A 12,117-nucleotide genomic window follows, 5' to 3' on the forward strand; every position below is an offset into this window, starting at 1 on the left:
GGGTGATGCTGGAACCTAATCTTGAAACTCAAACAATGAATTCCTATCATAAAATTCAAGTGGACAAGTGAAGATCAAACTTTTGGGAATCAAATCTTCCAACTGCCAGGTTTCTCTACTTTTACATTGGTCGTTTTGGATAATATCAAAGCGAAGTTCATAGAGAAGGAAATTTGAACAACGCGGTTCCACTATGAGGAAAAGGTTGAATATCAATTAGAACCAAATAGAGGCATCTGTTTTCTTTAAATTAAGGGTCTGTAAGTACCAGCCAGGGACCGAGTTGACAGCCATTTCTGTAATAAAGTAATAAATCACAGGGATGGTTAAGGAAGCAAGAAACACTACATTCTTGCTTTGTTCAACCAATTAAGCAATAAGCCATCTGGGTCCTTTTCTTAATTACTGTCAAACACAACTTATACAATTGAATTCAGCCTTTTATTTAATTATATTAATTTATTGCAGCAACTTTAAACACCCATAATACCAATAATAAAGTTCATTAAAAAAAAATAGAGGTCTTGTTTAATTTTCCCTTCTCAACCATTAATGCCTTTTACAAGGTTTCCATCTGAGAATTTTTAGCTCCATCTCAGCCACAGGATGTTAGGGGAATTTGTTTCAAATATAGACAAGTCTGATGGAAGAAGACAGTGGCTAAAATCTCTTCTCTCCATGGGATGATGAATCTATCTAGATCAGCACTATCTAATAGAATCATTTGCAATGATGGAATGTTCTATGTCTGTGCTCTCCAATACAGTAGCCACTAGACACATGTGGCTATTGAGTGCTTGAAATGTGACCAGTACAACTGAGGAACTGAGTTTTAAATTTTCTTTAATTTTAATGAATTTACATTTAGCCATATGTGGCTAGTGGCTACTAACACAGGTCTAGAGGGTAGTCTGAGGAAGGAGAAATGCAGTGGGTCATTGACGAAAAGGTGGAGAAGGAATATGTAATTATGATAGGTATTGTCTGGAAACCCTCACTTCCTACTTAGTTTTTCTCATTTGAAACACACTGTGTTCTGAGATAGCCCAAAGGAGATCAGCATCTTTGAGAGGAGGTTTCTAAGTTGACCACGTGGAGAATGAATTCTATTTGAAAGAGAAATGGGCATGAATGGTGTCTTCTTAATAGCAGAACCAACCCCACTCAGCAACTCTTATGGTCGAACCAGGTAGGCCAGGTCACAGCAAGGAGAGTCGTTCCACTCTTGTTAGTGTTGGCTCTGTTCTAGTGGAGGTGTGTTCTTCCATGGTTGTGAACGCTCAACCTGTGGGCACATTTGGGTGTCTCAGACAGGCTGCAAGCTCAGAGATGGCCCTGTGAACCCTCATGGACATTAACACCTAACCCTGGTTCTTCTCATAAGAATTTTGGCTCAGACACCAGCATTTCCCTTCCAGGGAGTTTTGCCTCTTTGTGAAGGTTGCTATTTCTGATCCAGTTGATGCAAACCCTGTAAGAGGGCATCAGGAGAGTTTCTGAGCTGTATACATTTTTGTTAGTGTGAACGCTCAGTCTGAGTGATGCTTCCAACACCAATGACTAAAGAGAAATACATTGCATGAGAATCTGGTTGTGGTTCACCACGCTAGAGAAGGGCTAGAGCAGAGTGAATGGAGGTAGAAAGTTCTGAGGAAATTCTCATTAATATGAAAACATCCTATGCCAGGTCTGCTGCCTCTTTCCAGACGCTAGAGAGCTGGAGAATTCGGTTAATGCTCTCTTCCATCTTCCCTCCAACCCTACTCTTCTCTCAGACGCTTCCCTTTCTTCTTCCGAGCTGTGGCTCAACCAAAGAACGTGAAATTTTTCCTAATAAGCTTAATCCAAAGTTTTTGGGATGTCAGGCCTTTTTATCCTCTTTGCACTTTAATTTTCATGGTTGGCTGCACAGACAATCCAAGGTAAGGTCATTGGAAATAAATCGGTAGACTGGATTTACATATCCCGGAGGTGCTGCCAGAGAATGTCCAGGCCCCTTTCCTTAGTCAGAGATAAAAGCAATTATTAAGTGCTCAGCGGAAAGAAATGAAGAATCTTCTGTGCTATGTAATGATCATCTACTAGTGATGAAGAGAATGAGACAATGAGCCCATTTTTTTTTTCCTTTTTCTAAAACAGCCAGCAGCCAATGAATTAAGATGTGAGAAGGAGAGACATTTTTATATTCATCCACGGAGCCTTCTTCTCTACTATCACCAGGAGCACAAACACAAAAGGGTCGGCTCCACGAAATACACATGTTCTTTTAGTTCCCTTGGGGTTGAACTCTGATGGCCAAACTTCTCTTTTCCTTCTGACACTGTCCTTCACCGTTCGTCCACAGTGTTGACTTTGTCAAATTGCCACAGCTGGCTAGCTTTTCCATCACACTGGCGCAAGTACAAATCTTTATTGTTTCCCTGCACCACAGCTTCCATGCATTTCCCAGAAAGAATGTGGACAATCATTCCATTCTGAAAAGAGAGAGGAAAAGGAAAAAAAGAAAACCAGTCAGACCCCAGCAATCACTCAGCAAAGAAAGATATTTCTAAGATTTGTGCTAATCACTAAGCGAATAATAGAGGTAATGTGAACCGGCCTGGTAAGCAGCATTTTCTAGTATTTTGGTTAATATAAAATATAATTTAGGTAGCCCTAAAATTTAGGCATCATTCAGAGCCCTGGGTTCATTAATTAATTATCTTTATTGTGGTGTGTAATCGTGCCATTTCTCAGAGAGCTCTGGTAAGGAGGATGCCAGTACATAGAGCACATTCAGTCTTTATGCTGTATTGGTGACTGTCACTGTTATCGCTGTACCTCTGAAATTCTGCTTCTAAAAGGATTGAATTTAACTTCTGCCCTGTGTTAAGCCAGCAATTTAGTACGATTGCCACCAGGTTGTAGTAGAGAGCAGAGTCTCTAGGACCCACCAAAGGCCAGTCAGTCATGTTTGGAAGACTACAGCTGCTTCCTGTTCAAAATCTACCAGATTTAATGTTGAATGTAGCCATCCCCTTTTCAAGAAGAAATCAATTATTAAACAACCGTAATCAACAATACTGATAATGTCCATTTATTTGTTAGTTTAGATTTATATTTCCCACGCCATAATATTCACACTTTTAAACTATACGATTCAGTGGTTTTTTTGTATGTACGCAAAGTATACACAACCATCACCACTGTCGAATACCAGACATTTTCATCCCGGTAAGAAGAAACCCACTATCCACCAGCAGGCACTGCCCATTCCTCCCTCCTTTCAGCCCTTGGAATCACCAACCTCCTTTCTGTCTTGATGGATTTGTCTATTCTTGGCATTTCATCTAAATGGAATCAGACAACATATAGCCTTTTGTGACTGGCTTCTTTCACTTCGCATAATATTTTCAATGTTCATCCATGCTGTTGCATAAAATAGTACCTAGTTTCTTTTTTTCCTTTCTTGTTTTTATAGGGTAAAAATACAAAACATAAAACTTACCATCTTAACCATTTTTAAGTGTAAAGGTTGGTAGTGTTAAGTATATTCACATTGTGAAACAGATCTCCAGAACTTTTTCATCTTTCAAAACTGAAACTCTGTACCCATTAAACAACAATTTCCCTTTCTCTCTTCTCTTCAGCCCATGGTAACCACCAATCTACGTTCCGTTTGTATGAATTTGACTACATTAGATACTTCATTTACGTGTAATCATACAGGATTTGTCTTTTTGTCACTGGCTTAATTCACTTTGCGTAATGTCCTCAAAGTTCATTCATGTTGTAGCAAATAGGATTTCCTTCCTTAAAGGCTGAATCACAATACACTGTATGTTTACGCCACGTTTTGTTTATTCATTCATATCTATCATTGGACACCTGGGTTGCTTCCACCTCTTGGCTGTTGTGAATAGAGCTGCTATGAACAGTACCTCATTCCTTTTTATGGCCAAATGATAATACTTTTTTGAAGTTTTATTTTTTTAATGCCTAAAAGATGCCAGGTACATTTTAGTCACTAACGTTTTACGTATTATTTTTCAATGCTGTTTCTAAAACATATCTTATCCAGAGGACTTGCTTAGAATGATCCTTTATGATCATTCATAAAGGACCTTAACTTGACGTCTAAGACTTCTTTGAGCATTTGGGCCCCTGAGTCTTGGGTTCACTTGGTATCAAAGCTCCAAGAGCTTTGTTCTCAACTGCTTATTGTGAGTTCAGCTTAAGTTTCCATCATATGATGTTCTTCTTTCACAGCCTGCTTTAAGAGTACTAATGCACAGAGTTCTGCTTAGTTATTTTACCCTCTTTATTCCCAAGCAAAAATTGAAGAAAAGAAATTTTTTAAAAATGTGTGTAGGGGGCCAGCCCAGTGGTGCAGCGGTTAAGTTCGCACGTACTGCTTCGGCAGCCCAGGGTTCACCAGTTCAGATCCCGGGTGCAGACATGGCACCGCTTGGCAAGCCATGCTGTGGTAGGCGTCCCACATATAAAGCAGAGGAAGATGGGCATGGATGTTAGCTCAGGGCCAGTCTTCCTCAGCAAAAAGAGGAGGATTGGCGGCAGATGTTAGCTCAGGGCTAATCTTCCTCAAAAACAAAACAAAACAAACACACACACACACGCAAAATAAATTAAAAATGTGTGTACTTATTTGCTTGCGTATTTATACCCTAACTCATTTCAGGAAGGATTTGAGGTGCAAAGCTATGTATGGACACTTACTGTTGATACTGTCACCTTCCTATCCCAATGCTGTATGGGGGATCCACTCACTCTCCCTAAACACCTGCATTCCTCCTTTTTCCTCTTTATTGATACATAACCTCTGGAAAAGATCCAGAGCTTCTCTCTGGGGTCATACGAATCAAAGTCTTCCTAAAACGATGAAATGCTCACAGGAACTTGCAAAGGAAGAGGATGATATCTATAGCCACAACTATTTTGGTGATAGAGTAGGGAAGGGCTTTTCCATTGCTCCTAAAACCACACCACCGAGGTGGTTGACTGCTTCTGTAACATGCTCCATGGTCCTACTTGTGATCTGAGCTAATAAACTTTAAAAAGAGGCTGCCTCCTCTCTCTGCCACGATCAAGGTCAGAGCAAAACAGAAACATGGCAAATTGGTACATTTCAAGATGCTGGCGGCCCAACTTTGCTGCAAGGTTGGCTTTACCTCCCCCTGAGGCCTTAGTGCCATGCCACTAAGCTCAACACAGAGGCACAGGCCTGTAAAGTAATACTCGACCCCTTGAAAGAGCCTGGGACACAGTGCCAGCCAGTGACACTGCCGAGCCCTTTGTGAATGGATTACTCACCTCCTGGAAGTCCCAGTGCTGCTGATGGATGGCAGGGCTTTCCTCCGTGCAGTTCTGAAGAATCACCTGCTCTCTCCTGACATCGAAGCACAGGTACCGTGGGCTGCCGAAGCGTATCTCCTTCCTGCCAGTGTGCTTCAGGTCCTGGGACAGAGGCAGGGGTTATTAGCATAGCTAGAAGATGCTCCCCAACCTAGAGATGAGGGAAGGAGAGCTCACCATAGGGCTGAGGTCTAGGGGCAATCTTCAGATTCTATGGGGTCAGCAAGACCGTATCTCATAGTCAGGTCCGCAAATATGACACTAGACTAGCCCTGGCATCTGAACATTCCATCTGCTTTTGCATTCATATTTATGCATTCTGGCATGTTCCTCCATTACTCTATTTACTGCCCCATAGGCGAGGCCATGCAGAATGCTGTGTGTTTTGTGAGTGTACTGATGGAAGCACAGATAAGGAATACTTCTGGGGCCCAAGTTGATCTCTTTCTGGAGAAGATCTCTTCTTGGCCCTGTAACTGATTTTCCTGCTGTCTGTTGGGTCCACTGACTCTCGCTTGTGGTTGTCACTTCCTCTGGTGTTTTGTGGTACTGGATTGTGCACACATTTGCAGGCCTTCAACTGTAAGAAGCCCACTTTCCATTTGTTCCTGCCAAGCAGAGCCAGAACTAATTTTTATGTTAATTTTGTGGCTGGGACACAGGGTTGTGACCCGTACAGTTGGATGGAGGCTCCTGCTTAGAAGGGCTTAATATTCTTGCTTTAATATATTTGGTTTCATGCTCTGCTGTTACTGTCTCGAAATTCTCAAACTTGCCGAAGTATAGGCCCCACATTTTCCTTTTTGCGCTGAGCCCCACAAATTAGGCAGCCAGTCCTGCTTGAGGACTCCCAGACCACACAGTTCATGTAAATTTGAACCCTAAACCAACATGAGATGCCTCAAAATTTTCAGGAGAGAGTAATTCTCTCCTACGCAAAGACCCTGTAGAGACAGACAAGCTTCCTTGTCATCTTCCTGTGTCGGTGGGTGGGTTTTTCTAGTCAAACTTTTCATAAGTAGGTTACTCTTTGACACTCAAAGCTAGCTTTTTACGGGAGCCTCATTCCCAGTTCTCCTCTCTCACGGCCTGAAGGTGGGACCTCATCGCTCACCCTGCATGAAACCAATGCCTCTGGATTCCTGAGGTTGACAGTAACTGTCCCCTCACCCCAGGTGGGTCACTTGGCCCATGCCCTGTGGCTCTATTTTCAGTTGCCTCTTGATTTTTTTGCCCCTGGAGATTCTCTTTGCCCTAAACTCAGTTACTTATGCACAAAAGAGGGTGTTTCTTCTTATTTTTTTATATGGCATATCTAGGTGCTTTCAGCTTATCTAGTTCACAGTTTTGCTGAGTACAGAAGTCCTTGCTAATTCCTCCTCCCCAACAAGAATCAAAACCCCAAAAAGCTAACAGTCTGTTTGCATGAGGGGGATTCATTATCCACAGTTGCGGGTGAGGAAACCAAGACTCGGAGAGGTTCAGACGCCTGCCTGATATCACACGGCTAGAAAGTGGGGAGTTGTTCCCACCGCATTACACAGCTTCCTCACTTGGCATTTTATATCTATGTCCTCCTCCCCTGTGTCAGATGTGAATTCCTGTCAGTGTGTTCTGGAAGACTAGTAAAGGGCAAAGCTGAAAGAGGCCAAGTGGATCCTGAGCATTTGCTTCCCCACGTGTCCTGCAGGCCCGGGGCCTTCCCCCATGATCCCAGGGCTTGCACGGCCAAGTGCAGCCCCCGGTGGTCCTCCTCAGGGCTGGACTTAAGACCTTCCAGGAGATGTTCTGGGTTTTGCCTCAGGTTCTTGGGGCCTCACCTGACTCAGTTGATCAACATCTCCAGGAACTGATAGTTTGTTGTTTATGTTTAACAGAGGCCCTTGGGATATGACAGCCTAACGCAAAGGCCCCAGTCACATACTGAAAGGAGAGAGATCGGGGGCAGGCTAGACTTTCTAGGTCAGCATCCAAGCTGCGACAAGAAGTGGATCCACCAACCCTCAGCCAGCATCACTGAGGCTTCCCACCACCTTGGGAAGTTATTCCGTGATGGAAATTTTGAAGAGAAGATATACCCTAAGATATAAAGAGACCTTTCTGATGACCAAGGGGCCTACATGGATGCTGGGATGTCCCTGCTGCATCTAGAGCGTTCTGCTGACTTCTACCTTCTACTTCTCTCCTAGGACACTCGAAGGGGTTAAGTCTACCAGTCTGGAGGCTACAGGAAGAGGCAGGATTCCACCCTTTGCCTCTTTCCTTCAGCTTCTGGGGGTTATGAACCAGGAATTTTAGACCCCCGTGGGGCCTCAAGGCATCCATGAACCCCTGGAAATTGTTAAAATTTTGTGTGGTGTGTGGTGTTTAGATATGTTTTTCTTGGGGAAAGGTCCTGAGAGTTCATCAACTTCTTAAAGGAAGCAAGTAAGCTGTGATAAGAGTCTGAGTCCGTGGCTGATGTGTGACCTCTGAGCTTCAAGCCCCACTGCTTCTCCTCCTCCTCTTGCCCCACTTCTGGGCGAGCTCATAAGAAAGCCCTGGAACTCCCTTCTCTACTGTTGGTGGGAAGTTCAAACCAGAGAAGCCCAGCCTGAGCTTGGAAGCCAGCACCCGGCCCAGCCCAACCCACACGGGAACCAAAGCCACCGCCCCTTCCTGCTCCCTTGGGCCGGTTCAGGCCTGCTTGTGAGCATGCCATGCTCTTCCCAAGAAAGTCTCACTAAGTGGACAGTAGTGCTTTTCAGTCTCTCTTGTTGCATGTGTGGGGTCATCAATCTCAATAGCGGAACCAAATTTTGGTTCAGGAGCTGATCCTGCCCCCATATAGCAACCTCAAGATATAACCTAAAAGGGTTAAAAACTACGGCCAGGGAATGGACAAGCCACTAGACTGACCCATCCCTAGTAGGCGTAGCATTGATTTCGAATAGTCTGTACTGTGTTGGGCCATATACACTGTGAACAGGAACTCTGGCTCAAGGAGGGGCCTCTCCCTGTGGGCAGAGTGCCTGCAAGTCATGTTCAACATCTCTCTTTGGCTGCCCTTTGGGCCATAAGCTTCTGTTGTCACCAGGGCAGCCTCATTCCTGTTGTGTACTGAGGGGTCCAGCCATGCTGCAGAGTGGGGCCTCAGGGAAATCCACAGACTTGGTCTTCAGTGCTGTCTCGTGGTCCCAAGCAAGTCAGAGCCCTCCACTCTGGGGAGAGGCTCCTGCCAGCCCTGGCATCCCAGTAGAGCTTATGTGCCATTCCCTCCTCTCTCCAGGGGCATTTGTACCCTCTGCCTTCCTTCTGACCGTGGAATGAAAGCCTTCCTTGCGGTGGAAGGAATTTCACAGACCAAATTGCTCTGTGCATGGGAAATGTTCTGAACGAGGCCACTGCTCTGAAACCTGGAGCCAGTGACTCCCTCTGTGCATAAAGCTCCTCTGGCAAGAGGAGCAGATGGTGCCCTGAAGCCAGGAGGCCTGTCTGCTCCAAATTCAGCCCTCCCTCTCCACTTCACACACACACACACACACACACACACACACACACAAACATACACACACACCCCAGGCTCCTGTGGTGCGCTAAAGTTCCCCCTCTGGGAACTTCGGCTCCCATAGATCGCCTTTAAATGCCTGAAAGTCGCAACACATCTACTGGGCCAGGACTCAGCACCAGAGGTCGTGAGACTTGACAGTAGAGTCCCATCAGGTGGTCGGAGGCACCGCTGCACGGGGAGCAGTTCCCGTTCCACTCGCTCCCTCAGTGCTTCTGCATTGACAGTGCCCGCTCAGGGGACCCACTTCCCATCTCTGGTTCTAGTTGGCTGATGATCTCTGGCTGGTCCAGATGGTGGAAATTTACCTGCACACAGGTTTTCTTTGACTTCTGATTATAGTTTTTTTAGTTTAAATAGGGAGCTTTCCATAAACTCTGGATTTCCAGTGTTTTTTAAAATTTTGGGTGATCTTATAACATTGGATTTACTCTCATACAAACAAAAACCATTTGTTGGGGCTGGGCAGGTGCAGCTGTCCTTTCAGATGGGGCATGAGCTCCTCAGTCACAACGGCCTCCACCCAGCTCACTGTGCTCATTCCCTTTACCTGCCTGGACCCTGGAGACATCTGTGTTGCAACTCCTGGGCTAGCTACTCTCTGAGCCTCAGTTTCCTCATCTGTCAGATGAAAGCATTGGCTAAACAGCCTCTCCATTTCCCTCAGGCTCAGACACTCATATGCTCTGATGACGGTCCATGTCTGTGCTTGCAGCCGGGGGCAGGGCAGGCAGAGCTAGGATGGGTCGTCAGCAAGGGGGACCATGGGCAGTCAAGGGACATAGGACCACTGAAAGGAGATGCCCCAAAGGGAAGTAAGGAGCATCCCAGGAAAGACCTCTCTCAGGTCCCGGGCTGTTACCCGGAGAACTCTGACCACCTACCTGTTGCTGCCGGCTGTCACTGCAAGGAGCCAGCATCATGGCACAGCCCAGGATGTCCCCTTCTGCTTGGCAGTCTGCACAGAAGCCCAGTCCAGTGTTGTGGAGCTGAAAGTGGACATCCACACAGAAGTGAATCCCGTCCTCCTCGTAAAGACACCCTCTATCAGGCGCCCTTGCTCTCCTTCCCTCTCAGGAGCGTAGCTCAAGGTGCCAGGCTCAGGCCACAAAAATGAGTGAGGTCAAGCTGAAGCCGCTTATCCTAAGGGACAGGCCTCCTGAAGGAGGCAGGCTGCACCTGTCGTGATGAAGTGCCCTAGGATGGGCTATGGGGCAACCCAGTCACCTCCCTCAGGGTGGGCATGGAAGCCTCGAGCCCCACTGAGCTCAGGACAGGTTGGCCAGGGTCATGGAAGAGCATCTGAACATCCAATTTCTGTCTTGGGAAGCTGCCCCCCTCCCCTTCCTCCTCCACTTCCGTGGGGCATGCCTTGCCTTTCCAGAGAACCTGGGCCTGCATTCAGATGGGTACAGCTCGGGATAGATGTTGGCCAGAAACCAGTGGAACATGCGACAACCCAGACTCCTTTGCAGCTGCAAGCGTTCTGTGCAGTCGGGCCTCTCAGCCTGGGGGAGGAGAAAGGCACGGGCAGCAAGATGGAGCCAGCCTGCTTAATACCAGAGTTCACGTGGTGCTGGTGGGGGAGACAGAGGTGGTTGGGGAGAAGCGGAAGGACTGGGACAGAAGGAGGAGCCAAGACCACAGTTCCCTAGGGCTACAGAAGGGAGGGAAGGCCACACGTTGAGAGAAGAGGGTTTGGAAGGGACAGAACAGGATGGGTCTTCCTTAGAGAGAGTTGTGGGACCAGTAACATGCTGGGTGATGCCACTCCCTTCCCACAACCCCTTACATCTTCGCTCTACAAAGACCATGATGTCTGTGCATTGATGACTTTTCTGTGGAAGCCAGCAAAATGGTGGGGCTTTGCACCTAGGTCTGTGTGGTGCACCACCATGATGGGCCATATGGAGGCAGGAACTGACCCGAGGGCAACTGAGATGAAGTAAGCTGGTAAATTGTGGGGTGCAGGGTGGGGACAAGGCAAGCTTACATTTCTTCCCCTCTAGGTGCCCAATATCCTCTATTAATGAATCATTTCTTTGGGCTACACTGTCCCCTTTCCTTGCGATCCTCCTTTATAATACAATATATAGAATGGATATCAAGGTAGGTCCTTAACACCTTAGTATAAATTTATGTATTTAGCTGTATTAATAAGATACAAAGAACCCTACCCACAAGTTTAGTAGTAAATCCTGGATATTTTTAGGGAAGAAAGAGATGCTAAGAAGGGATTGGAAGGACCAAAAACAAAAAAAGAGAGAGAGATAATTATTTCCTGGGATGATGGGAGGAGGAAAAGAGAGGGAGCTGGAACAGGAAGTCCACATCAGAGTTCCAATGGGGTGGCCTCTAGTCTGGCAATTAGATACTGGCCCAACAGGCTGAGTGAAGTGAGTTTGGTTTCATTCTGCTTTTTCCCTCTGTTCATCCTCAGATGGAAATATCAGGAAAAGTAAGTCTGAGTCTGTCATACTGAAATGCTCTCTACATGCTTCAAAGTATGATTCCCTGAGGACCTGGCTCAGAAATGCCCAAGGAACTTATTAAAATGCAGATCCCTGGGCCCTACCCCAGAGACTAGGACTCAATAGGTTGGGGTGGAGACCCTGGAATCTGCATTTTAACCATTTCTCCCAGTGAGTCTTATCCACAGAAAGTTTGAGAACAGCTTCTCTAAGGCAGGAATTTCTTGTCCATTCAGCATAGTTACCCACCATTAAACCAGAGAGATCTCTTACTCTTTCCCCTAATAAAATTCGTGTAAGTCTTTTGGATAACTTCTTGGCACTCTTAGTGTTCACTTGGGACCTCCCCAGCCATTCTCCAAGTCTGAACTTTGCTACCAAAGCAGAAACATTCCTTCATGCACGTTCCAGCACCTTCACCTTTTGTGGTGATGAGACAAACTGGCAAATCTACCCGGCCCCTGTTCGACCTCAAATGACAATGAACTTCCCCTTCTGTACAACCACGCCTGAGAGGAGAAAACAAGAGAATGCCAGCTCCTCCAGCAGTGAAACACCGGCCTTGTCCTTTGTGTGCCCAGCATTTCTGTATCTCAAAATCCACCTGAGGGTTTTAGGGGTGGACGGGAAAGGGGATGGAAGGATAGAAATTGTTAGAATAAAATTAACCTTTAGCTATTTAAATTGAAAGTAAATGCCTGCTTTCAAATACCTCCGGGGAGGCAGTGAAGCTATTAAATCCTGACA

The 12,117-nt window shown here is 46.0% G+C and overlaps 1 protein-coding gene across 4 annotated transcripts in view; it reads right to left on the reverse strand.

Annotated features, from left to right (window-relative positions):
* Window positions 1–419: 419 nt before the first annotated feature.
* GALNT15 (polypeptide N-acetylgalactosaminyltransferase 15) overlaps window positions 420–12,117 on the reverse strand; it is a 44,020-nt gene continuing 32,322 nt past the window's right edge. For all 4 annotated transcript variants that reach the window (XM_001496032.5, XM_005600916.4, XM_070239066.1 and 1 more), the window contains 4 exons: window positions 10,276–10,407; window positions 9,784–9,888; window positions 5,311–5,454; window positions 420–2,474 (listed from right to left, as the gene is read on the reverse strand). In XM_001496032.5, coding sequence (XP_001496082.2) covers window positions 2,328–2,474; window positions 5,311–5,454; window positions 9,784–9,888; window positions 10,276–10,407 — 528 coding nt within the window. In that variant the 3' untranslated portion in view covers window positions 420–2,327. The remainder of the gene's footprint in view (window positions 2,475–5,310; window positions 5,455–9,783; window positions 9,889–10,275; window positions 10,408–12,117) is intronic.

Source organism: Equus caballus, chromosome 16 (genome assembly GCF_041296265.1).
Source record: "Equus caballus isolate H_3958 breed thoroughbred chromosome 16, TB-T2T, whole genome shotgun sequence".
Taxonomy (NCBI): Eukaryota; Metazoa; Chordata; class Mammalia; order Perissodactyla; family Equidae; genus Equus; species Equus caballus.